The sequence below is a fragment of the Geotrypetes seraphini genome, chromosome 15 (assembly GCF_902459505.1).
Source record: "Geotrypetes seraphini chromosome 15, aGeoSer1.1, whole genome shotgun sequence".
Lineage (NCBI taxonomy): Eukaryota > Metazoa > Chordata > Amphibia > Gymnophiona > Dermophiidae > Geotrypetes > Geotrypetes seraphini.
In genome coordinates, this window is record NC_047098.1 from 15,238,713 (window position 1) to 15,265,587 (window position 26,875).

Sequence of the window (26,875 nt, forward strand, 5' to 3'; positions counted from 1 at the left end):
TAACCACTGTGCCACTCCCACTATGTACAATACTAAAATAAATATAATACATTTGCTCCTACTACTCTGAAGCTTTTCTAATGTGTGTGAGAAGTGTGCTGGTACAAACATAATAGGCTTTGAGTGGGGGGGAGCCATGCTCTATGCACAAAAAATGATACTGACAGCTGAAATGCAGGTATATGCGTACATCTGTGCATGAACTGGAACGTTCTGTGCAGATTTACGGTACTGTGTACATTTTATGCTCAGGAAAACATTCCAGCATCTATGCAGATGTGGGTGCAGTAATCATAGATGCCAATTTGTACACAGACCCATGTACATAATGCAATCAGTATGCTCTCCCTTGGTAGTACATTGTTCTTGCACAGGTCTGATTTTGTATATTTGGGTTACTGTATTTAGGAACAAAATTTAAGTGTTGTTGCATGAAGAAACTGTGTGTTAAGGGTTAGTACACGGCTCTAAGGCAAGGTTTCTGCATTGACCCCCAAAGTGCAGAGAAGTTATACTCGGATGTATGGAGGATGGGCAGGCAAGTCGGCTTCCAGAAAATTACTTTGACAGTTCATATTTCTCTCTATATATTTTTACTGATAGCATTAATGCTTGAAAAGAAACATAAAGGCTAAATGGCCCATCCAGTCTGCCCAGTCACAGTAACTATTACCTCTTCTTCACTCTGAGATTTCACATGCCTATCCCATGCTTTTTTGAATTCAGTCTTCGTCTCCACCACTCCTTCCAGGAGACTATTCCATGCATCTACCACCCTCTTTGTAAAAAAAAGTATTTGCTTAGATTACACCTGAGCCTGTCACCACTTAACTTCACCTATGTCCTCTCATTTCAGAGCTTTCTTTCAAATGAAAGAGACTTAAGTTGTGCTCATTTATACCACTTAGGCATTTAAACTTCTCTATCATATCTCCTCTCTCGCCTTGGCTTCTGAGGCCAAGTGCAGACCAGAAGAGTCATATTCTAAGTGGGGAAACTGGCAAAACATGAGAGGGATGATTTGTATTTGATATCTAAATGCAAAACACACCATTTGGAATAAATAATAATAATTATAAGTGACTTACCCAGGGTCACAAAGAGCAACATCCCATCCATCACATTAGGAGCAAGAGAGTAGGGCTACAATCCTGCTACTACTAATTATTTTGATAGCACTGCCAGGTGCACACAGCGCTGCACAGAGTCTCAAAGAGTAAGAAGAAAGTCCCTGCTCAAAAGAACTTACAATCTAAACAGACAAACAGGATGTCATGGATACAGTTAAGGGGAATGGTTAATCAGCTGACTGGGTTGGAGGGCAGAGGACAATCGAGACATTGTGACATCACTAATGAGATTGGTTCTTATTGGTGGAATGAAGCATTATGACATCACAATCTTAGCTGTACAGGATGTCATGGATACAGTTAAGGGAACGGTTAATCAGCTGGCTGGGTTGGAGGGCAGAGGACAATCGAGGCATTGTGACATCACTAATGAGGTTGGCTCTTATTGGTGGAATGAGGCATGATATCAGTGGAGTAAGATTAAGGATTGAAAACTATATCAAAAAGGTTGATATTCAGTCTGCTTTTAAACAAAGTAAGGGAAGGAGCTTGGCAGACAAACTCGGGTAATTTATTCTAGGCATAGGGGGTGGCTAGATGAAAGGAACAAAGTCTGGATTGGCAGTGGAAGAGAAGGGTACAGCTATAAGCAGCTTATCTGAGGAACGGAGTTATCTGGGAGGTGTATAAGGAGAGATTGAGGGGCAGCAGACTGAACTCACTTGTAGGTCAGCAATAAGATCTTGAACTGTATGCGATGGCAGATAAGGAGTCGGTGAAGTGACTTAAGGAGAGGGGTGACATGAGTGTACTAAAATTAATATACTACATTTGCTACTGAAATAAGTGCAGTTTAGTTAAGTTTGGAATATTATGTGTGCTTCCAGTGTTGAGGAAACTATTCTTCCTTTGGGTAGAGTGACAGTACAATGGTCACACAACTGGCCTTCTAGGGCTCTATTGAGTACACTTCTCCCTCGGTATTTGCTGTGATAGGGGATTAACAGAACCGCAAATACAGAAAAAAACGCAAATAACTTTTTCATATGTTATTCGCTATTTTCTGTTAAAAACCATCGTGAATATAGTGAAACCGCGAATAACATGGTGGGAGACCTGGTCTGTTCCTGAAGGAGAGGCAAAACACGGTGAAGAAAGTGCTGGGAATCAGCAATTTTCTCTGTAAACGCTTGGAATCAGTGACTTCTCTATGCAAGCTGATGTAATTTGGGGGGGAGGAGCCAGCAAGCATAAAACCGTGAATAATTGAAACCGCAAATACGGAGGAAGAAGTGTAGTGCAGGGGGTGGCAAACTTAACCAGATTTCTTTTTGCAGTTAACTTTGTACACTGCTAGCTAGAATGAGATAGTTGATAGCAACTATTCGAAAGTTAGCTGGATAAAGATATTTATATCCACTTAGGACTTTACCCATCTGTAACCAGAGATGCTCAGCAAAGATTAATCAAGCCACACTGTGATCTGGCTCAATGCTGATTCATTGACTGACTAGACAAAATCTAACAGGGCAGTAGGGGTAGGAGAGAGGAGGTTTCCAGTCCAGCAATTTGGCAGGATAGCTTCTGTTCTTACCCAGATGAATTTTAAACTTGCGAAACAAACAGGAGTAAACAAGGTCCCACGTAGTGCAACATTGCATACCAAAGAACAAAGTGGAGCTCGTGTGGAATCAGGATTCAAAATCAACTTTAATGCACTGTATGTAAATAACAACCCAGTTCAATACAATTCTCTCTCATTATAGATGAAGAGCCTGTTTCACATCTCTCAACATTGCTGTGTTTTGGCAGCTCTACCTTCATCAGGAGTGAATCTTATCAAATGATTAAAAAAAAAAAGCAACTAAAAATACCAAAGGATAAAACAATAATACAATAAAATACAGATTTGTATATGAATATATCACATATTATATATAAAATAATAATCTAAAATCAACATTTATGCTTCAAATAGGGGGCCATTTTGGTAGGAGGAGCCTGAGCTCGGCTCCCAGCTCAACCACCATTCCCCTTTCTCTTACCTACCACCCACAGTCCCCAACCATGGTGTCCTGCATTTCTACTCTACCTCTCAAATTATACCTCCTCCCGCCCTGTATTGACCAGCATTTTTGTCTCCCTCCCTGCTGTTGCATTAGGCTCCCTCCATTTCTCTGACTTCCCACCCCTCAGTATCCAGAATTATGCACTCACAATATACTCCCCCCATATCTCCATCCTAGCTTGTGAGGTGTTTTCTTACCTCTTTTCCTGGGGTGGCAACCTTGGGAGAGCCCCAGAAGCAGGTCTTGAACAGCTGAGGATGCTCAAGGCCTGTGGGCTCCTCTAGCCTCTGAACTTCCTGTTTTGGAAGGGTTGGAAACCAGTAGGCCTTGAACATGTGCAGGTCACTAGTACCTGGCCAAAACCCAAGGAGTAGCAATAGTCTATGCCACCAATACAAGGCAAGCAGTGGCTTCCCTATGTCGTTTTCAATAACAGACTATGGGCTTTTCTTCCAGGAATTTGTCCATTTACCTGTAGTGTTTTGCTTGTATTTGTTATAAATCAAGATTTGGTATGGCTCCAGTCTATTTGGCTTCCCATTTTCTCCTGGATGGTTCCAATAAGTCCACACCTAGAGCTCATTTATTTTTATCTCCAACAGTAAAAGCCTGTTATTTTAAGAGATTTCTTGATAGAACTCTGCCTTTCAGGCAAGCAAAATGAATGATTGACCCGGTAAAATTATTCCAGGTGTTTCATGCTATTATTCTTTTAAGAAAATTAGTAAAGATGCAGTTATTTGATAGATTTGTAACCTTTTACAAAGGCACAGCTAGGGCCTTAACTCGTGCAATAGCGCACCTTACATTCCCGAGTGTGATAGCCACTACCGCCCTCCTTTTTAGGAGGCGGTAGATTTTTGAGTGGTAATTTTGTGCGTGCGCTAAAAACCCTAGCGCACCTTCGTAGAAGGAGCCCTTAGTTTTTATCTAATATAATAAAACGCTAGACCGCGCATGCGCACTCCCATCGTGTGCGTCTGTTTTCTGTGAGCTGTAGGGCACCGCAGATAGGAGTGCACATGCGCGCGAAGCTCTCTCTCTCCCTCCCCCCCCCGAGGTGGATGTCGGCTGCGGCAGCCCGAGGTGGATGTCGGCCGCCCGAAGCTCGCTCTCTCTCTTCCTCCCCCCCCCCCTCCCGGAGGCAGATGTCAGCCGCCAAACCCGGAAACCATTTTAACTTAAGTAGGGCATGCAGTTCAGTAGGAAGGTATGGGGGGGGGGGGAGGAAAATACTGCACAGGGAAGTGGGGTGGGAGGGACAGAAAAGGGGTTGATGGACAGGGGAAGAGGTGCTGATGAACAGGGAGGGGCAGAAAAATGAAGACAGGCCTACTGCTGGACAGGGGGAGCAGGAAGGAGGTGATGATGGACAGGGGGAGGTAAAACAAAGGGAGAAGGGCTTCTGCTAGATAAGGTGAGCAGTGGTGGAGGACACAGGGGAGGTAAAAGGAAGGGAGAATGGACAGGGGGAGCAGGCAAGGGGTGGTAGTGGACAGCCAAGGAAAAAAAAAAAAGACAGACAGAAATACAGAAAGCGGCTAAGGAGAGAGAGAGAAAAAAAAGACAGACACATACGTATATTCTAGCACCCGTTAATGTAACGGGCTATAAGACTAGTTAGAACATATAGTAATATTCTAACGTTATTATTAAACGATTTCATTAGGAAGGGCCCAGGTTTCACCCTGAGGCATGCTCTGGAAATAGTCCAGCCTTTGAAAGCCTGGCAGTGTTAGCAACTGAGTGCCAAAAGCTGAGGTTGTGCCTTTTGTCATCGGTGTCAACTTTCTCCAGCCTGTTGTGGCCAGTTACTTCACCTGCGGCAGGTGGTTTTTGTTGGAGGGGAGAGGATGGTGAAAGCTTTCCAGCTCCAGAGGCCAACCACCGGATCAAAGCCGAGCAAATCTCCGCCCAGGAGCCAAAGCCAAGATGCCCGTGGCCAGCTCTAAGCTGCTTTGGGTGGAGCGAAGGCAACCGGCGAAGGGGGGCGACGGAGCGGGGAAGCCGGGCTCCTGCAAGACCAGCCCGGCGCTCAGCGTCGCCTGCAGCCGCCGCCTCCTGAGGATGAGTCCCGGCAGCTCCCGGAGCCTCTTGCCGCCGATCGGAGGCCACCCGTTGCCCTTCAAGGGCACGCACTGCAAAAGGGAAGTTGGACCGGGACAACGCCCAGAGGCCCCCCCGGATCCGCAGGAGGAGAGGCGCGAGGCTGAGCCGGATCCGGAGCGAGGGACAGGATCCGGGCCGGATCTGGAAGCGGCGCAGGTGGCCTATTACGACCGGCGCAGGATCGCCGAGTGGGTCTCGCGGGTGAACGAGGTGCTCTTCTCCCCGTCCCGCTCGCAGACCACGGAGCCCCCACTCAAGGAGCAGGACACCGCCATAAAGATCGTGTATCGGGGCGACTGACGCTCTTGGTGCCAGGAACCCGGATGCAGATTCAGCCGGCTGGAGAGCCGAACCGAACGGCGGAAGGTACGTTTTGAGAGCAACGACGTCTCTCGGTTCAGTTTGTGAGACATCTCCCCGTTTGACTCCGGAGCCGGCACTTTCGGCCGAAAACCGAATCTGGGGAGCTGCCGTTTTCGGCAGAAAGTGCAACTGAACTCCGTTTTAAGAAGACACTGTGCTTTGCTGCCATTCTTCGGTGGCAGTGCTGTTTCTTTTTGTTTCTTTTTTAATTCTTTATTCATTTTAAAATCTTACAACAAGTGTACAGGAATATGTCATTAATAACTACAATATAACACTTGAAATTCTTTCTCATATACTCCTAAAAACATAGAAATTATACCCCATCCCACCCACCCTCTTTCAAATATTGTAATCAAACATAACATAAATATAATATAGCTTTAATTAATCACCCATCCACAATCTGTAAATCTCTTTATATATAAAAAAAAATAACCACACGGTAAGATATGTGCTTAATAGTGGATCTGAGCGTTCACTATTAAGTGCGTATCTTACCGTGTGGTTATTTTTTATATATAAAGAGATTTACAGATTGTGGATGGGTGATTAATTAAAGCAGTGTTATTATTATCACCCTTTTTGCCATTATAATTCCCTTTCATAATAAGATAAATATAATATAACCATATAATTTAATGAAATTTTCAGAACCCCCCTCCCCCCCCATGTGTACAAATATTCATCTAAGGAAAATGATATTTACTCATTACAATATCTTTCCAATGGCCCCCAGATCTTTATAAAATTATTATAATGCTGTTTCATTTTGTGTATTTACACTGTCACTGAGGGCTTCTCATCTCCCCCCCCCCCCTCGGTCACTCCCCAAGTCCAGGACCGACCAACTATTAAACAGGAGCTGAAGGTCGCCTAGGGCAAGGAGCTCTTTTGGGACAGCCAAGAGCAATTGCAGTCCAAGAACCATCAATTAATACTATTTTTCTGCAGGAAGGGAAGGCAATTTCATATAGCCCCTTCTCCCATTTATTTAAGAACATTTTTTGGGGGGGGAGGTGGAGAAAGGGACCTGAAAGTTAATTGGGGCACGGGTGCCCAATACTTTTGCATTGGCCCTGAAGAGAATCTCTACAGACCTGTTAATATTTGGCACAAAACTTCACTATGATAACTCTTTGAACTATATTATTTTGCAGTAAAGACAGTTAGGCCTTTTCCCCCTATAGTAAATTTACTGTTAGCTGGTTCCCAGGACAAAAAAAATTCAAACATTTGTGTAAAAAAACAGAAACAACAAAATCACTACATATCTCTTTGATCAATGGAGTGAGTACCTGTGAAAACAGAACAATAAAGTGAAATCACTGGTTTAAATGATCATATTAGTTCTTAAGGAATAATGGGCTCGATTCACTAAGCAAACCGATCGGTTTGCGCTCACTTTCCGACTCCGGCTCGATTCACTAACCTTCCTCCAGACCCCATCCGCACCCCATCCGATCTGCGCATGCAAATGAGTAAAAAGGCATGTAAATTTCTTAACGTGTCGATTCATTAAACCATTTCGTCCAAACCGACTGGCCTTTCCTGTCCAAAAAGTTACGACTGCTGAGGATCAGTCGTTTACATCCTCGACGACTATTTCTGCCTAGCAATTGATGCGTGCATGTTAAGAACCCCATTAAAATATATATATCTACCCCTCCAAAAATCCAAAATATATCTTAACTTTTAAAATATATGTAAACTTTCATGTACATAAGCGTTAGAAATATTTTTTTTTAATTTTTTTTGGAATGCGCATAGCGAGCGCAGGAGTGAATCTCGGATTTGTAATGCGCATGGCGAGAAAATCACGGCTTAACCCCGTGCTCTCCTTGCGCATTGTACATTTTAAATATCAATGCCAAATAACAAAAAAAACAATCCAAAATCAAATATAACTTTTAAGGGCCAGCTATCCCTCCCCCTTCCCTAAATCTTGTAATTTTAGTATTGTGTACATCGCTTAGAATTACGATTAAGCGATTAATCATAATTTTATTAAACTTGAAACGAACTTGATTGTCGCGTCCTTAAGAGCTAGCGCATGCGTTATGTGCTTCAAAACCACCAAGGATAAAGTGCGCACACGCGTCGATCGATGTTTCAGCGCTAATAGCGGCGTGTTTACGATTGGATCATTTGCATGGACAAGCTTTACTGAATCGATCGGCTATAATGACTCGGAAACGGATAGGACACGAATCGGATAGATTTCGGGACTTTAGTGAATCCTGCCCAATGTGACGAGGTTTACTTATTCATTCACCCCATTTGAAGGGCATGACTGAATGCAAATCCTGGCATCGATTCTATGGGACCATCTCTGGGAAAATACGACTAAAGTCATTAGTGACAAAGCAAGGCTTTAATGAATTAGAACAATGAAACTATAACACTACAGTCCAAAAGTTACCGAAGTTCCAACATTTTTTTATTTACCGTAACTTTTTTTTATTAACTGAGTTGAGATGATATTCTTTGTAAGATTTTTTGTTATGTATATTTTATTTGTAAAACTCAATAAAAATTATTGAACATTAAAAAATGTATAAACTGCTTATAATCAAAGCGATGTAGAAAATCGCATTCATTTTTAATCTTTTTTACCCAACATTTTTATTACCTTAAAAATTTTATGTCATCGCTTATTTTATTCCTTCAAATTTTGAATGTAATTCTTGTTTTAGTTTGGATGTAATCCGCCTTGAACCGCAAGGTAATGGCGGAATAGAAATCACTAATGTAATGTAATATTATTGAGACATACCGAGATTCATAACATAAACCCAAAATTTACACTAACATTTCATAATTTACAAGCTGGAATTCATACTTTGTCTACCGCTTCTGCAACGTCATTCCCTAAGGATAGTACATGGCCAGAAAATATCAATATTTCATCTATACATATTGCATAAAGGCATCAACAAGCAATTGGGTTTTCAGGTGTTTCCTAAAATTCATACGATCTTTACATAACACGGGTTTTAGCACCAGCAGCAGCGGTAACTGCTCCGACATTCATAGAATTTGTTATTCCGCCTTATCAAAATTCCAGGTGGTTTTACATAAGGTTTAAAAAAAAAAAATCAAGTAAACAACCAACATCCAGATAGTATAAAGAAACATATAACACAGAAAAACAGGCATACAGGACTAACTGGACACTGGCACGAAAGGAACAAGGTAGGAACTACAATATTTGGATAAGAAAGAACAAAAAAGGAAAAAAATCAGGGTCAGTAGTGCTGGGTTTCCTAAACACATTTATAGGGCTTTATTAACCGCTTTTATGAAGAGATTCACCCAAGATGGTGTTAAGAAGTGTTTACATTTGTGTAAATATAGTGGTTGAGGAACTGTTACTAACGCGGCTTATGTGGTGACTCAAATATGGGTTCAAATACTGCTATCCCTTTCACGTCCATAAAAGCTCAACTTCTAATGGCTGTCCTGTGACAAGATGGGGCATGAAAGAGTTAAAATCTTGTCTACTCACATCATCAGCAACGCGGCAGAGGAATGGTCCAGGCCGCAAAGCAGCCTATCTAGATTGCTGCCGACGCTGCCAGTTTGTTATAAGGTATTTATTTCTGTCTTGCGGTTTGGATGGGAGGGATAGATGGGGGAGGGGGTGTGCGGTGGCAGCGGGGGGTATAGAAAGATGCTAAACGGGGGGGGGGTAGGAGGAAGGGAGGAATAGAAGCTGCAAGGGATGGAAGGGAGGGATAGAAGCTGCAAGGGTTCTGCTGCACAAGGGATGGGAGGGAGGGGAGGAAAGATGCTGCATATGTGGGGGAGAGAAAAGAAATAGGAAGAATTGGTGTGGAGGAGAGGAAGGGAGAGATGATCATTGCACATGAAAAAAAAGAAGACATCCTGGGTGCTTTTCTTGGGCCCAAAATTAATATAAGACAGTGTCTTATTTTTGGGGAAACACGGTACCTATATGTAATCCTCTTTGAGTGCGGTTGTATAAGTACAAAAAAAGCGGTGTACAGGTCCCAATCCCTTTCCCTTAATCATTGAATTGAGTTGCCAGTTGTCTAAGATATGTTAAGTTTTTACATATTGATATTAGCATTTTATAGATGCTGTTGCATCTAGTTGGAACAGCCTGCTTAAAGCTAGGCTCAAACTTTTAGAGAATGACAAAGGGGACGCAGTTTGCCCCTGATTGTAGCAGGTTTCCGGGTCTCGCTACGGACCTGATTGAGAACAGGACAGCCTGTGAGTCCAAGAAATTTGAATTTTGGGCGGGAAAATTTGTTGGGCTGACCTGATTGAGAACAGGGAAGTCTGTTGGTCATGAATTTGAATTGTGGTGAGAAAATTTGAGTTTGCCCCTGTCCTACTGGCGCTGCCCCTGCCCGTCCCCACCTCGCAGGCTCTGTCCCCAAACCCTCCCCATGGTTATCCACAGGTTCCTGTCCCCCATGTCATTCTCTACCCAGGGCACTAAAGACCAATGTAAAAAGGATACCAGGCTAAAGGGCCTAATTTTCTTGCACCAGCTCCACCAAAGAAACCATAGCAGCATAAACCACCTACACAAGAAGGCGGCAAAAAGTGGACCAAATAAAATCATTAAGGGGGGGTAGATATGAATCACTTCTTTACTCTTTGCAAAAATACTAGGATTAGGGCACATGCAATGAAACTACTAAATAGTAGATTTAAAATAACCCAGAGAAAATATTTCTGCACACAATGTGTAATTAAACTCTGGAATTCATTGCCAGAGAATGTGGTAAAATCAGTTAACAAAAAAGGGTTGGATAATTTCGTAAAAAGAGAAATCCATAAGCCATTATTGAGATGGCTTGGGGAAATCCACTGCTAGGAGGGGAGAGCGTGGCACAGTGGTTAGAGCTACAGCCTCAGAACTCTGAGGTTGTGGGTTCAAACCCACTCTACTCCTTGTGACCCCGGGAAAGTCACTTAATCCCACTCCTATAACTTTCTCACTTATATTCAAGCAATGATTTACTTATGCCACAATTTCATTGAAAGTTTCATGCACATCACATCTGAATGAGGGGAGAGCCTCAGAACCCCCTGCGTAATAATGTCAATTACTGCACTAGAAAGGAGCTAGGACTGGCAGAGACAAAACACATTTTCAATACCTTTGAACATTCTACCTACAAGCTAAGTAGTTTTGACTTTTCTGACACCATTTTGAAACATTTACTGTGTCTGCTTTAGGTAGGAGGGGGGTCAAGAGCCGGTGAAGATCTTTTCCCTTTCTAGTGCAGTAATTGACATTATTACGCACGGGGTTCTGAGGCTCTCCCCTCATTCATAATTGATGTGCATGAAACTTTCAATGAAATTGTGGCATAAGTAAATTATTTCTTGAATATAAGTGAGAAAGTTATAGGAGTTGGATTTGATTTTCTTTCTCATTCCTGTATAGAAGAATTTTTTGGGTATACAAAGTCTCTTAATCCCCCATTGCTCCAGGTACATTAGGTCGAATGTGAGTCTGCTCTACTGTGACAGAGAAGAAAAATGCTCGAGTACCTGAATGTAAACCACTTAGGCTATAAGTGGTACATAATCTATATAATAAAACCGTAGGCGGCGCATGCGCAGTCTTATCGGCGTGCTTCCGTGATCCGTATGTCCGTGGCCGCCAAGACTGCAGCATGCCCCGCACTTACTACGGCCCCACGCGCAGCTCAGTTCGGCACGGCGGTTTCCCCAGATAGGGGAAGCCGAAAAACTCAATCCCGCCTCATGGTCCTGCCGCCGCTCACGAATTCCCCCCCCCCCCCAATCCTCCTGCAACAGCCGCTACCGCTCCTGTTCAACACGGCCTGCTGAGGTTCGCGGCCGCTGTAACGAACCTCGCAGGCCGCTCTCCACATGGTAGCACGTTCCCTCTGACGCAATCGCGTCAGAGGGAACATGCTACCGAGTTGGAGAGCGGCCTGCGAGGTTCGTTACAGCGGCCGCGAACCTCAGCAGGCCGCTTTGAACAGGAGCGGTTGCGGGAGGGGGGGGGAGTTTTAACAGGAGGAGTCGCTGAAAAAAACCTTCAGCCGCAGCAGGCCAGCACACGGGAAGGGAAGGGGGAGGGGCCGAACGGAGCAGGGCAGCTCAAGGTAAGAAGGGAATGGGGGGTGGGGGAAAATGTTTCTACTACTCAGCAGGGACCTGGAGGGGAAGGGAAAACCGCTGCTGCTTCTGCAAAGGAAAGTGGTGGTAGGGGAGAGAAGGGAATGGGGGGTGGGTGGGGGAAAATGCTGCTACTACTTCTCAGAGATCTGGAGAGGAAGGGAAATATCACAGCTGCTTCTGCAAAATAAAGTGGGGGGGGGGAGAGAAGGGAATGGGGGGTGGGGGAAAATGCTGCTACTGCTTCAGCAAGGACCTGGAGGGAAAGAGAAATACCGCTGCTGCTTCTGCAAAGGAAAGTGGGGGGGGGAGAGAAGGGAATGGGGGGTGGGGGGGAAATGCTGCTACTACTTCACAGGGATCTGGAGGGGAAGGGAAATAGCACTGCTGCTTCTGCAAAGGAAAGTGGGGGGGGGGAGAGAAGGGAATGGGGGGGGGGTGGGGGGAAATGCTGCTACTACTTCACAGGGATCTGGAGGGGAAGGGAAATAGCACTGCTGCTTCTGCAAAGGAAAGTGGGGGGGGGAGACACAGAAAGAAATACAGACAGACAAAGGAGGCTAGGGAGAGAGACAGACAGAAATAAAGACAGACAGGGGACCAGAGAGACACAGAAATAAAGACAGACAGGCAAAGGGTGCCAGGGAGAGAGAGAAAAAAATTGCAGGAGGGAGAAAGACAGAAAGAAAGGAAGAAAGAAAGAAACAGGAGCAGGGAGAGAGACATAAAGAAAGAAAGACAGCCAGCCAAATATTCTAGCACCCGTTAATGTAACGGGCTTAAACACTAGTATATATAATAAAATGCTAAGCGCGCATGCGCACTTTTACCGCGTGTTTCCCTGATCTCTGTTCTATTGGGCTGTGGCCGGCAAGAGTGCACATGCGCTACACCAGGACGCCTTCGGTTCCGCGGTGGCAGGGATGGCGGAAACGTTAGAGAGGCGGCTGTCTGTTGTCGGTGTCAGGCGTGCACGGTGGTGCGGAGCGGCGGTTGCCAGAAGGAGGGCTTCACGGAGCGGCACCGCGGCGGCTTGAGGAGGCTGTCGGCGGAGGGCAGACGCGAGAGGAGGTAAGAAGTGCTGCTGAACAGGGGAAGAGGTGCTGACGACAGGAGGGGCAGAAAAAGGAAGGGAGGCATACTGCTTGACAGGGGGAGCAGGGATGGACAGGAGAAGAGGTCCTGATGGACAGGGGAGGAGAAACAAAGGGAGAAGGGCTGCTGCTGGATAAGGGGAGCAATGAAGGGGACACAGGGGAGGTAAAAAGAAGGGAGAATGGACAGGGGGAGCAGGCAAGGGGTGGTGGTGGTGGTCAGCCAAGGAAAAAGACATCCAGAAAAAAAGAAAGACAGAAATACAGAAAGTGGCTAAGGAGAGAGAGAGAGAAAGAAATAAAGACAGACACACACATATATATTCTAGCACCCGTTAATGTAACGGGCTATAAGACTAGTACTTAAATAAATAGGCAGCATAAAATCCGTTTTATCAGCTTGGGATCTAGCTACGGTAGGTACTTGGGCCTTGGTTGGCTACTTTTAGAAATAGGATATTGGGTTTGATGGACCTTTGGCAATTCTTATATTCTTAATTTTATAAGCATCTTCCAAGGGCATAGATATAGAAAATGTTTGTTTTTAAAATGCATTTATTAACATTTTAAATTTAAACACAAGTTAATGCTTCAGCAATACATAAGGAAAAAAAATGATTACGAAATAAGAAAGACGTATATTTCCTATTCTTCAATAGACCACCACACCACACTTGGGGAGGAAACGATCAAAGAAAGTTAAGTGGATCAGTTCAAGTACTGAAACATAAAAAGACTTAACACATTATTATCTGACTTCAATCTCATAAGTCAGTCCAAATATTGAATATTATATGATCTTCTTCACATCTAAAAAGGTTATAAACTGTACTGGGGCAAAAATATATATATTTATATCCACCAAACTTTTACAGGAGTTTGCCAATAAGAAAATGGCTCCAAGATTTAACGTATCCGACTTCATAGCCTAGAAGGCTTTTCTCCCCTCTTGAGTGTACTAGGGCTAGATTCACAAAGCAAACCGATCGATTTGCGACCCCGGCCCGACTCACTTACCTCTCTGCCGACCATCCTCCGAGCCGCGTATGCAAATGAGGGCAACGGCATGCAAAGTAGACAGGGACACGATTCGCTAAACAAAACGCTGCAACACCGATTGGGCTGGCCGATCAAAAAAAAAAAAAAAAAAGCGACTGCTGAGGACCAATCGCTGAAGCCCTTTCCGACTGCCTTCTGACGCCCTGCTCTCAGCCCCGATCTCCTGGAGACATGGCGTTCAGAAAACAATAATCCCCTTCTTTTTTATTAAAGACTGTGCAAAACCAGATCTGTTGAAGAGACCCAAGTGCCCGGCTGTGAGGCATGAGCGCTGCCACCTCAGACCCGGGAGATTCTTCTGCCCCTGGAAGTGGCAGGTGTAGTAGCGCCTAGAAGCCAAGATCTGCAACGGAGAGATCCTCGTTTCCAGGCAGCCTGCTCCCTGCAGATGTCTGGCTTCTCTTCCCACGGACTTAAGCGGGTTAAAACCATGGGCTCTAAAAATAAGTTAGAGAAAAAAAAAATTCTGTGCTGAGCCCGGAGGTCTAGTGCATGCGCGCGGATCGCACAACAGCGATCCGTGCAGGCAGATGGGGGCCAGAATTTGTCAGACCTGCCCGGATCGGACCTGATCGGTCAGGTTGATGAATCTAGCCCTTAATCACATCAGGATAAATTCAAACAATGGAGGGGAGGGTAGTCTTTGTGCTATGGCCTTGTCCTCCCTGAGATCCCCTTTTTTTTCCTTGATGATAGAATAGAATAGATTCTGTCACAGGCTTTCTGCTTCTAATGTAGCTAAAAATGATTTTTTCAATGAGATTTCTGTCTCTAGGGCAAGCTTCCGCAAAACTCATTTGCAAGGGAAGCCATTTCAACATTGATCACCATTTAGAAATCGACCCATAGCGACCCACAAGGTCTTAACGACCGTTGTTAGTGCATCTAGCTCTGAGTGGTGTTGGGGTGATCATGATTGTTGGATTTAATTATCAAATTTGTTTTGGGGAAGGTGGTGCAACGCTGAATATTTACCTAGAATTTCTAATAATCCCATGCCACCAGTCCTTAAGAGCACATACTTGTTTGCTTAGGTGTGCTTTGTGCAGTTCTCTTTTGAAAAGGCCGCATTGTTTTCTCAGGCTGCAGCTCAGGGAGGGGGGTAGTGGGGAGGACAAAGCTGAGTACAGCTGAGTTTGTTTTGTGAGTGAATAGGCAGCTAGCCTGAGCCAAAACTTTAGGATTAATTGTGTACAGAAGATCTTGGACATCAATGAGAAAAGAACATTTCTGGCTAGCTAAAATGATCCTGAAAGTTCAGCTGAACCCTGGGACTTTGGAAGGAGCTGTTTCTTGTGGTTCTTTCTGCTTGAATCTTCCAGGAACTTTTGAGGACACAGCCTGTCCATTGCCTTCCTTTCACGGCTCAGCTTCTGAGGGCTGAAGGGAATTAAGGCAGAGAATGGACCATGTCCGCATTTCCTGTTACAAAAACCTTACTGCACTGTGAGTACCAGCTTCCTGCAAGGTGATTTAACTTCTCAGTGACCCACTCTGTTTAAATTTCCTGTCACGCTACAAATAGCTGGGCTTCCCGTAACAGCAGAGCATTTTCGAGTAAATAAATAACTTGGTGGTTGTCTTGAGAAGAAGCAGGAAACTCAAATCAGAAATGTCCACATATGTTAACCTTTACACTGTCTTTGCTTGAAAAGGAGTTTAAATGGGAGGCAGGCAAAAACAAACAAACCAGGAATTATACTGTATTGTGGCCACATACCTCTGAGGGGCAGAACCTTTGATCTTTGCAAAGCAGATGTTCCAATTGACTGGCTCAAGTAGATATAAGTGGCTAATCTTCTAAAAGTCAACAGTGCTAAAAAGGGCTCAGAAAAATAGGTGGTTACCACGTTTCCTATACACTACGCCCTATTGGTCAAAGCAGAGGCGTTGGGATTCTCTTTTCTTCTGGCAGATTCCAACCTCTTCTCCTACCTCAATCACAATGTCTTTCCTCATTTGAAGTCCACTCTGTCCGCCTATTCCCTCCTCTAACTCTCCAGAGAGCAGTCATTTATCATCCTCCCCCCAACAAGTTCCCTTCCTCCTCCCAAATTTGACTTCTGGCTTTCCAGCTTCCTTTATTCATCTTCTTCCTCCTTCCTTCTTGGGGATTTTAACATTCACGCCTACGATCTCTCTGATACTTGTGCCTCTAAGTTTCTTTCCTTAATCTCCTCATTTGACCTCCAGCTATGCTCCACTATCCCCACTCAATAGTATGGCCACTGTCTTGATCTTGTCTTCTTCTCCAACTGCTCTCTCTCTCGCTAACTTCTCTGTCTCGCTGCTCCCCCATCTCTGGTCATCATCTGATAACCTTCGCAATTGCTCCGCTCCCCCTCAGCCATGCCCAATCATCATTAACAAGTTTCAAAATCTTCAAGCCCTCAATCCTTCCACATTCTCAACCACTATTTCACCTCTCCTGGCCTCCACTATGTTATCCAAGTTGTTGGGGGGTCTTTACTTTGTCTCTGCAGTAGTTACCTGTCACTTTGGATACCTTTTTGGCACTTAGACCTGTTTTTATATCATCTAACTCGCAACATTTAAATTTCGTCCAGGATGTCTAGCAAAACATTTGATTATTATCCCTGCAGGACGACTAAGTTTAGGTCAGTCCCCCATCCCGCCCACATACTGCCCTAACCACTCCTCACAGTGGGATTCACAGGCCTAAATTCAGAGGCCTAAAAAGTCCCGCAACACGTCCAGAAAATTGGTTTGATTATTGGCCCTTGGACAACCTGTCTTATAGGTCGTCCAAGTGCTGATTTGGGCAGGTTTTTAGACATGTTTTAAGTTTTGATTATGAGCCCAATAGCTCTTAAATAATTCCAGTCTATGAGGGACATGGTGCCCCAGTCCTTGTGTCCAAATTCCAGCTCAAGCATTTTGCAGTCCCATTTCCTTACTCTCTGCTGACAAAACCCATAGTGCCAAGGGGTGGGTGGGAGTGGTAAACCAAGGACTGGCTTGTAGTGTAGCTGGCAGACTGGAGTTCATTGAGAGATCCGGTGATAGGAGAGAACGTGTGATGGAAGAAGACAAGTGGATCGATTTCTCACTCCGTCAAAAATTACAAAAACTAGGGGACACTTGATGAAGTTACAGGGAAATACTTTTTAAAACCAATAGGAGGAAATTTTTTTTTTTTCACGCAGAGAATAGTTAAGCTCTGGAACACATTTCCAGAGGTCGTGGTAAGAGCGGATAGCGTAGCTGGTTTTAAGAAAGGTTTGGACAATTTCCTGAGGAATAGACCATAGTCTGTTATTGAGAATGACATGGGGGAAGCCACTGCTTGCCCTGGATCAGTAGCATGGAATGTTGCTACTCTTTGGGGTTCCGGAATCTTTTGTCACTCTTTGAGATTCCGGAATCTTGCTATTCTTTAGGATTCTGAATGGAATGTTGCTACTCTTTGGGGTTCCGGAATCTTTTGTCAATCTTTGAGATTCCGGAATCTTGCTATTCTTTAGGATTCTGAATGGAATGTTGCTACTCTGTGGGATTTGGCCAGGTGCTAGGGACCCAGATTGACCACCGTGAGAACGGGCTACTGGGCTTGAGTGACCATTGGTCTGACCCAGTAAGGCTATTCTTATGTTCTTAAGACATGGGATGGAGAGGTTGAAAGATCTCTGACTTTAATCCATTCACAGTAGCTAGGCCTTTGAAGCACAGGAAACTCGGACAGAATGAATCCTGGTGCTCGGTAAGTGTGTTCCGCTCCCCTTCTGCCCTTCTATTTGCATTTGTGTACATAGTAGCCTGTAACGTATCCGATGATGAAAATAATCCAGAATAAAACGATGCCTCCCAGCACTTTCACTGCAACGCCAACTCTCCCAGTGCACAGTGTGGTGTGGAATTTGCAGAAACGCAAGAGGAGGGACGAGGTCAGGATTCAGTTCAAAGCGTCTGCACTAAATTTTCTCTCTCTGATGAACATTATAACTGAAAGGTTCCTGGGATATATTTTATTAGCGATCTGGCTTTCTGCGTGACAGAATATCTGCTCTCTGCTGTGCTATAAGACCTTATTTTAATTCTTTCCCTAACGTCTCGAGAGAGGCAGCAGGGTGGCAGAACAAGACAAAAGTCTTTAGTTTGAAATGTATTTCTGGATGACTGGTTTGTTTTACTAACTGGTAACTCTGGAGAAGCTCAACATAGGAAGAACAAGTGGGGAGTGGGATACAATGGCTGAACCTTGAGACAAACAATCTTTTATTTCTATAAACTAAAAATAAAGAAACACGTGTATAAAAAGTCCTATGAACTTGATGTCCTTATAATGAAATGGTCCAGTTGATGGCCCGACACGGTCGGTGTTTCAGCCCCTAGATGGAAGCCTGCCTCAGGGGTATGTCTAATGGTCCACTAGGTGTCACTCCAGTGTGGGAGACCTTTGTGTACAGTACTCCCCCCCCCCCGATATTCATAGGGGTTCCGTTCCAGGAACCCCCGCAAATATTGAAAAACCGCAAATACGTTTTTTAGCAGAGGAGGCAGGAGAGGGCAACCGGAGCGCCGGCGAGTGAAGGAAATCACTCGCAGTATGCTCCGACCGCCTCTTCCTGTGCTAAAGTCGGGCCTCACCAATCAGGAGCTGCCCGGAAAATACAGCGAATGACTGGGACCGCGAATTGCGGACCGCAAATTCACGGGGCAGCACTGTACCCGGTTGCTTGAGTTTTTCAGACTTTTCTACGAGCATATTTACAGTCTTTTTAAAGATTATTTTACAGTCTGTATTCCCAGCACTGGAGCAACCCCCATCTGGGAGTCAAAACAAGAACCATGTCAGGCCATCAGCTGGATCCTTTCATTATAAAGACATCAAGTTTATAGAACTTTTTGTACATGCGATTTTATTCATGTGTTTCTGTATTTATTTTGAGTTTATAGAAATAAAAGATTGTTGGGATGGAAAACCTTTCATACGCTGAGAGATTGGAGAAACTGGGTCTCTTTTCCCTGGAGAAGAGGAGACTTAGAGGGATATGATAGAGACTTAATAAGATCATGAAGGGCATAGAGAGAGTAAAGAGGGACAGATTCTTCAAACTTTTGAAAAAATAAGAGAACAAGAGGGCATTTGGAAAAGTTGAAAGGGGACAGATTCAATACGAATGCTAGGAAGTTCTTCTTTACCCAACGTGTGGTGTACACCTGGAATGCGCTTCCAGACGACGTAATAGGGCAGAGTACGGTATTGGGGTTTAAGAAAGGATTGGACAATTTTCTGCTGGAAAGGGGGATAGAAGGGTATAAATAGAGGATCACTGCACAGGTCCTGGACCTGTTGGGGCCGCCCCGTGAGCGGACTGCTGGGCACGATGGACCTCAGGTCTGACCCAGCGGAGGCATTGCTTATGTTCTTATGTTGTCTCAAGGTTGCCGTGTTCTATCCCACTTCCCCGCTTGTTCTTTCTTTGTTAGGCTTTACATGTGGTTTCTGTTCCTTTTACTTTGGAGACGTAACAGGGTCCTGGACCTCCTCTGTTTCCACCCACTACTTCCACTGGCTACTGCAAAATTTGTGAAAGCATTTTGTGGTATTATGACTGTCAGTGCATGCTAAACTGTTTTTTTTTTTTCCCCAAAAGTATTTTTTGAGGGGGGAGGGGTGTGTCTTGGGTGGAGAATGTGTGTGGAAGCATTAACCAGCTAGAATATTTGGATACCGTACGCTAACTGGTTAATTCAGCGATAATGGGGAAGCATTTAGGCCCTAATTCTATAAAGTCTGCCTAAAATTAGGCGCCACTTTCAGAACTTAACTTGAGCAATGGGCTTAATCTGTGCCGATAGAGTTACCAGATTTTCCTGAAGGAAAATCCAGACCCACAGCCAGGCCCCCAGGACCGCCCAGTTCCGCCTGTCACGCCCAATTTCCCAGCCCCGCCCAGACAGCATCCAAGCATGCGTGGACATGACACAATGATGTCATGCCTGCGTGCGCGTGACATCACCGTGTTATGTCCGCCCATGCCCCTTCCCGACACAGTTTGACGGGAAGCCTTTCAAAACCCGGACAAAGTACCGGGTTTTGAAAAGCCGTCCGGACCCCCGGATATGTCCTCGAAAAGGAGGACATGTTGATTGAAATCCCGACATCTGGTAACCCTATGTGCCGATATTGGCACGCAACACCTCACAATCAGCTGTAATTGACTTAATTGAAAGGTGCCTAACTCGAAAAGCTCAATTCTACAAAAAGTAGGCACCTACAGTAAAAGTTGGGGTGGTTAGGGGATGAATCATGGGCGTATTTTTTGAGTTATTTTTGTGAGGTGCCAATATCAGCGCCTACTTTAGGCAAAAAAAACCCTGGCGTAAATTGGGGACGCCTAAAGGTCAAGATGTTGAGTAGAGAATGACACGGGGAAAAATTTTTCCCCGTCCCCGCGGGAACTAATTTTTCCCTTCCCATCTCCACGAGTTCTTTTCCTGTCCCTGCCCCATTTTTGCAAGCTCTGTTCTCATCTGCACAAGCCTCAAACACTTGAAAATCCTAAGTAGCTACATTCTAGAACTCAGATTGTGATGTCATAATACCTCATTCCACCAATGCCTAAGCTCCATCCTCATCTGCACAAGCCTCAAACACTTGAAAATCCTAAGTAGCAACATTCTAGAACTCAGATTGTGATGTCATAATACCTCATTCCACCAATGCCTAAGCTCCTCCTCATCTGCACAAGCCTCAAACACTTGAAAATCCTAAGTAGCAACATTCTAGAACTCAGATTGTGATGTCATAATACCTCATTCCACCAATGCCTAAGCTCCGCCCTCATCTGCACAAGCCTCAAACACTTGAAAATCATAAGTAGCAACATTCTAGAGCTCAGATTGTGATGTCATAATGCCTCATTCCACCAAAGCCTAAGCTCCGTCCTCATCTACACAAGCCTCAAACACTTTAAAATCATACGTAGCAACATTCTAGAACTCAGACTGTGATGTCATAATGCTTCATTCCACCAATGCCTAAGCTCCGTCCTCATCTGCACAAGCCTCAAACACTTTAAAATCATACGTAGCAACATTCTAGAACTCAGACTATGATGTCATAATGTCTCATTCCACCAATGCCTAAGCTCCGTCCTCATCTGCACAAGCCTCAGACACTTTCAAATCATAGGCTTGTGCGGTTAAGGCGGAGCTTACAGGAATGGGGCAGGGACAGGGAGAGCGACAAAACTCGCTGGGACAGGATGGGGAAATTGAGTTCCTGCAGGGACAGGGAAAAATTTGTCCCCGTGTCATTCTCTAATGTTGAGTGCCACCTAAGCACGCTTAGGCAATGCTAAGTGTGAATCTATAATGGGCACCTAAGTTTTATAGAATCGGTGCCAATATTGGCGCCTAACTTTAGCTGGGCTTTATAGAATCAGGGCCTTAGCGCTTCCCCATTAATGTGTGACATCAGCATATGACCTGAAATCTAAAAAAATGTTTTAAAATGGCCTAAAAAGGGATATGTTGAATCTGCACTTAGCGCCCAGGAAAGTTCTGCTTTAAGATATGCTAAGCAGTGCCTTAGTAAGGAGGGTGTGTGGGGTGGGGGCATTCCACCCCGGGCATGGTCTTCCTCATGGCAAGGCACACTTCCTCCTCTCTGCCTCCCCCCCCTGCTCCTTTCCTTGCTGCACCCGTGCACCCCTTGACTTTCCCCGTATCTTTCGTACTTCCATGGTGCGAGGTTGCTGCCCGCGTTGGCTTCAGCGTTCTCTCTGATGTCACCTCCGGGACCTGTGCCCAGGAAGAGACGTCGGAGGGCGAACCATCACCGACATGGGCCTGCTGCTCACGCCGGAGAAGTTAAAAAGGTGCGGGGAAAGGGAAGGGGGCATGCCCACGGGGGAGGGGCGCCGCTCACCCTTACTACGCCGTTGGTGCTAAGCACTGATTCCAGTGCAAGTTCTTTTTGTTGCTTTTATCAGATTATTTTGCAGACAGCTTTGATCTTATTTGTAGCTTAAGTGGTATATAAAGAGTTTTGTAGAAGGGCCCTTTGATTTACGAGACTATTATTCTCACAAGCATGGCTAACGATTTGCATAGCCGCAGCTCAGTCTTTGGCCACCGGTTTGTCCTGTATCCTTCACCTCTTCCACGCTGTTCCCTCGGCGGACGTGTTGACACTGACTTCTTCCTGGGCGCTGCTGTTCCATCTGCTGTACTGAACACCTGATCCCTCCTGAGGCTGCATCCTTCCAGCGAGGTGGGCAAATGGGACCCTGGAAGGGATAGAAACAGATGCAGCCCCAAAACATCTGCAAATGGGACCCATAACAGCTGGGGCATACACCGTAAATAGAACTCCCTTTAGCACTGGGGTAGGCGACCTTGGTTCTCAAGGGCCACAACTCAGTTGGTTTTCAGGATTTTCCCCCCCCCCTCTCAATATGCATAAGATTTATCTGCCTACAATGGAGGCAGTGCATGCAAATAGATCTCATGCATATTCATTGAGAAACAAAAACCACAGGGACCTATCACACCTATTAACAGCCCCAATAAAGTACTAATATAGCATCAAACTAAGGAACTATGAATTCATTAAATTACATATTTTTTATTATAATATAATACTGTTCATAATAATATATATCATTCACATAAATATAACCATGTCAATAAATAAACCCATAAACTCAGGAAGTTGATCCTACAGCTGTTTAGATAAGGAATGATGCTGGTTTGAATGTTCCACCAGTTGATGATGTCTTCGTAAATATTTTGAAGACTGTTGAGGCTGACGATGAGGGAGCCTTTGCCATTTTAAGCTCCCGAAGACGCCTAATTGGCGAAACACAGAACTGTGTTGAGCGAGCGTTGATAACTGCTACATTTGTGCGTGGATAACTGACATATTTGGATGGAAAAGCAATAAGGATCATATGATATGTTTTGAAGTTATGGAACTTACATAACAACGTCATTTCAAGATAAGGACAGATGGTGTTCGTTTTAGACCCCGTTCAGATGGCTGATGCACCTGAACGTTTTGCACTGATATAGATATATGTGGAGGGCTTTGGGAATTTGTATTGTATGAATGAGTTGTGAGTTTATAAGTTTACTAGTCTTTAAGCCCGTTACATTAACGGGTGCTAGAATAGATGTGTGTGTCTGTCTTTCTTTCTTTCTTTCTCTCTCTCTCTTTGGCCATTGTCTGTCTGTCTTTCTTTTTTACTTTCTGTCTCTCTCTTTCCTCGGCTGTCCAGCAGCACCCCTTCCCTGCTCCCCCCTGACCAACAGTAGCCCCTTCTCCTTTCCTTTTACCTCCCCCCTGTCCAGCAATAGCCCTTCTCCTTTTCTTTTACCTCCCCACTGTCCAGCAGCACCCCTTCCCTGCTCCTCCTGTCCAGCAGTAGCCCCTCTCCCTTCATTTTACCTTTTCGTGGTGGTCTGCAGTGGTTTCAGGGTCGCAGTGTCGTGGAAGAAAGGCAATGTTTAAACCACCGTAGGCTCCTACTGATGGGGAAATTGCTGCATTCCTTAACTTGCATGCGGAAACCACTAAATGACACAGTCACACTCTCCTTCTTCTGCCTCCTTCTGCCCCATGCACCGCAAGCCACCCCACGCGCCTAAATCGAATTTGACACGGAAGCAGAAATCACGGCGGCAGGGATCACGCCGTTTCAACAGAGCATATGCAGGTAAGGGTTTTATTATAGAGGATTTATTGAGCATGGTTATATTTATGTGAATGATATATATTATTATGAACAGTATTATATTATAATAAAAAGATATATAATTTAATGAATTGATAGTTCCTTAGTTTGATGCATATTCACTGGGGAGATCCTGAAAACCTGACTGGGTTACCCACCCCTGCTTTAGTACAAAATGAGCTGAGTACAGTAGATATTACTAGTGGCATACTAAGAATAGGAGGCGCTAAGGCGGTAGTGCCCCCCGCGCCATCCTCTCTGTGCCTCCACTCCTTCTGTGACCCCGCTTCTTCCCGCCCCCCTTTCCACACTTGTGCTGTCCCTCCCCCCACCCCCGGACCTCTTAATCTTCACCAGCACAAGTGGCTTCTGCAAGCACCCTCCTTGCGCCAATGTTGAATTTCCTTCTGATGTCACTTCCTGGCCTGTGACCCGGAAGTGATTCAGAGGGGACCCAGGCTGGCGCGAGCATCAGGCAGAAGCTGCATACGGAGGTATGGGGTGGGGAGGAGGGGGAGCGCGAGGGTGGCATGGTGTGGTGGGGCAGGGTAGAGAGGTGGCAGGGCCCCCACCAACCTGGTGCCCGGGGTGGCCCGCACCCCCCCCCTTCCTATGCCACTGGATATTACTGCAGATGAAAGCTCCCATCTGAACCATATCAAGCATGGAATATGGGGAGAATTTGGCAAATGGATGAAAACAAGTTGATATCAGGCCGCTACTGTCGGCGCCTTTAGATCTCCACGTGGGATGTCAGGGTTTAAAACTCTTGAATATTTTTATGATGAATCATGTACTACCATCAAGCTCAGAAGCTATTGAAGTGGCGAACAGTACATTCAGTACCATAGATAATTTTTGTCCCTAGAGCGCTCACATCTGAATTTTTACCTGAGGTAATAGAGGGGGTTCTGGAAGGGAGTGGGGGTTCTGGAAGGGAAGAGGCGCAGAGAGGCATCGAGGAGGAGAGAGAGATGCTGGTGCTGGCTGGCTGCCTACACAGGATGTGCCTCTTGCCGCGAGAGGCGTATCTTGTAGGCAGCCAGCGCCTCTCCTCTTCCCCGGAATCTCCGGCGGCACACAGTTGGCGATACTCTGGGTTACAGAAATGATTACTGGTGGCAGACTTAGGACAGATGCAGTCAGACCCTTCAGGGCATAGAGCAGACATGGGCTACTCCGGTCCTCGAAGGCCGGTATCCAATCGGGTTTTCAGGATTTCCCCAATTAATATGCATTGAAAGCAGTGCATGCAAATAGATCTCATGCATATTCATTGGGGAAATCCTGAAAACCCGATTGGATTCCGGCCTTCGAGGACCGGAGTTGCCCATGTCTGGTATAGAGTCAGCTCTCCATCCTCTCCAATTGCCTTGTTAAATTAAATACAAAGATGTCTCAAAGGTGACACTTTGGTTAATGCTGTATATCATTTTTCCCCATTTCCTAGATCGGTGGTTCCCAACCCTGTCCTGGAGGACCACCAGGCCAATCAGGTTTTCAGGCTAGCCCAGGAGTCTCAAAGTCCCTCCTCGAGGGCCGCAATCCTGTTGGGTTTTCAGGATTTCCCCAATGAATATGCATGAGATCTAGGTGCATGCACTGCTTTCAATGCATATTCATGGGGGAAATCCTGAAAACCCGACTGGATTGCGGCCCTCAAGGAGGGACTTTGAGATCCCTGGGCTAGCCCTAATGAATATGCATGAGAGAGATTTGCATATAATGGAAGTGATAGGCATGCAAATCTGCTCCATGCATATTCATTAGGGCTAACCTGAAACCCGATTGGCCTGGTGGTCCCCCAGGACAGGGTTGGGAACCACTGTCCTAGATATTAGCAGTGTTTTTAAGTCAGTTTGAAAATCCAATTTGTTCCTTCCAGTGCACAGAATGAAAACATAAACCTCACCTCGGTTTTGCCATCTGCTTCACAGAGAAGTGTGTGTGTGGCTTGGCTCTATCAGTTCCCCCCTTCCTGCCCTGTAACAAGTAAGACTGTTTTGTTTATTTCACCAGTAATCCAGTTAAAGCATAACTTACCTTAAAAGCTCTTCTGGGATTTAGCAGGGAAGTTATATCTTCCTAAAATTCAGCTCCTTAATTCTGCTTGCCCCCCTTCACGAGAACTTTTTTGAATCCTTGAGGCTGTCAGAAATCTGGAAACTGGGTCATGGTAGAAAAAACAAACCCACACAAAGATTCCAGCTAGAGTTCCTCTGTGAGCTCCAAAGCGGCTGCCTATCTGGACCCCTTCCAAGCTCTTCCTGGTGGAGGGCGTTGTGGACCGAATACCTTCCTCTTTGCTAAGCCTGTTCCGGTCTAGAAAGATTTAAGAAGCAACCGCGTACTTTGTGCTGTTCTGTAAAAGGACAGGCAGAGGAAGGGTGATAAAGGGGGGATGGGGAGAGCGCTACCCACTCAGTTCCTTTCATTAGAACTCCCTGTACTGCCCTGAGGAGTGGAGGAACTGGGGCAGAACAGTCCTCACCTCCTTGAGTGTTTATTCATTTTTTAATGCATACCACCTGGCAGTAAAACATTGTCTTGAAGCTTGACGGGCTCTTGGAACGAATCTCTTGCCTCCGCGGCAATTTTCTCACCGAAGGCGTCTCTCTATCCCTGTTTCTGCTGCCTGCCGAGTGACTTAAACAATCCGTGCACGCAAATGGAATCATTTTCATTTGTTTCAAGTTTTATTAAAATTTGATTTGATTGTTTATCTAAGCGAAGTATAAGATAAAATTTTTTTTTTTAAAATAAAAACATTGGGCTCTTTTTACTAAGGTGCGCTAGCGTTTTTAGCACACGCAGGAAATTACCGCGCGCTACGCTTCTAGAACTAATGCCTACTCAATGCTGGCGTTAAGGTCTAGCGTGTGCGGCAACGTAGCGCGCGTTATTCTGCGTGTTAAGGCACTAGCTTACCTTCGTAAAAGGAGCCCATAGAGTCGTACAACTTAAAAATTATTCTCACTAAACCATTTTAGAGAATACTAGTACTAACTGGTACAAAGTGTCATCGGGGGTAGAACTACAATTTGTTTATATAAAAAAGAGATGTAACATATAATGGAAGCACAATGAGAATAAGGGAGGGAAAATGTAAAGAAAGAAATAAGGAAGATCCAAGATGGCCGCGTACTAGGGTACTCGAGTGAGATGCGCTGGAGAGCTTTCTCTTTTGGGCTCGTTTTTCCTCTTACCTGAACGGATTTGTTTCCGAATTTACTGCTGAAATACCGAAGAGAAGAGGCCGAGGTGTGGCCGGTGCC

At 45.1% G+C, this 26,875-nt stretch overlaps 2 protein-coding genes across 3 annotated transcripts in view; one reads left to right on the forward strand and one right to left on the reverse strand.

Annotated features, from left to right (window-relative positions):
• The first annotated feature begins 4,679 nt into the window (after positions 1-4,679).
• Positions 4,680-26,875, forward strand: part of LOC117348877 — a 121,105-nt gene continuing 98,909 nt past the window's right edge. For both annotated transcript variants that reach the window (XM_033921472.1, XM_033921471.1), the window contains exon 1: positions 4,680-5,614. Coding sequence is in view for 1 of the 2 variants with exons in the window: in XM_033921471.1 (XP_033777362.1) it covers positions 5,572-5,614 (43 nt within the window). In the remaining variant the exon portion in view is untranslated. The remainder of the gene's footprint in view (positions 5,615-26,875) is intronic.
• Positions 17,396-26,094, reverse strand: SMIM1 (small integral membrane protein 1 (Vel blood group)). Its single transcript, XM_033921475.1, has 3 exons — positions 25,644-26,094; positions 22,023-22,212; positions 17,396-17,774 (listed from the first exon to the last, which is right to left on the reverse strand). The coding sequence occupies exons 2-3, from the start codon at positions 22,205-22,207 to the stop codon at positions 17,648-17,650; spliced, it is 312 nt and encodes a 103-aa protein (XP_033777366.1). The 5' UTR covers positions 22,208-22,212; positions 25,644-26,094; the 3' UTR covers positions 17,396-17,647.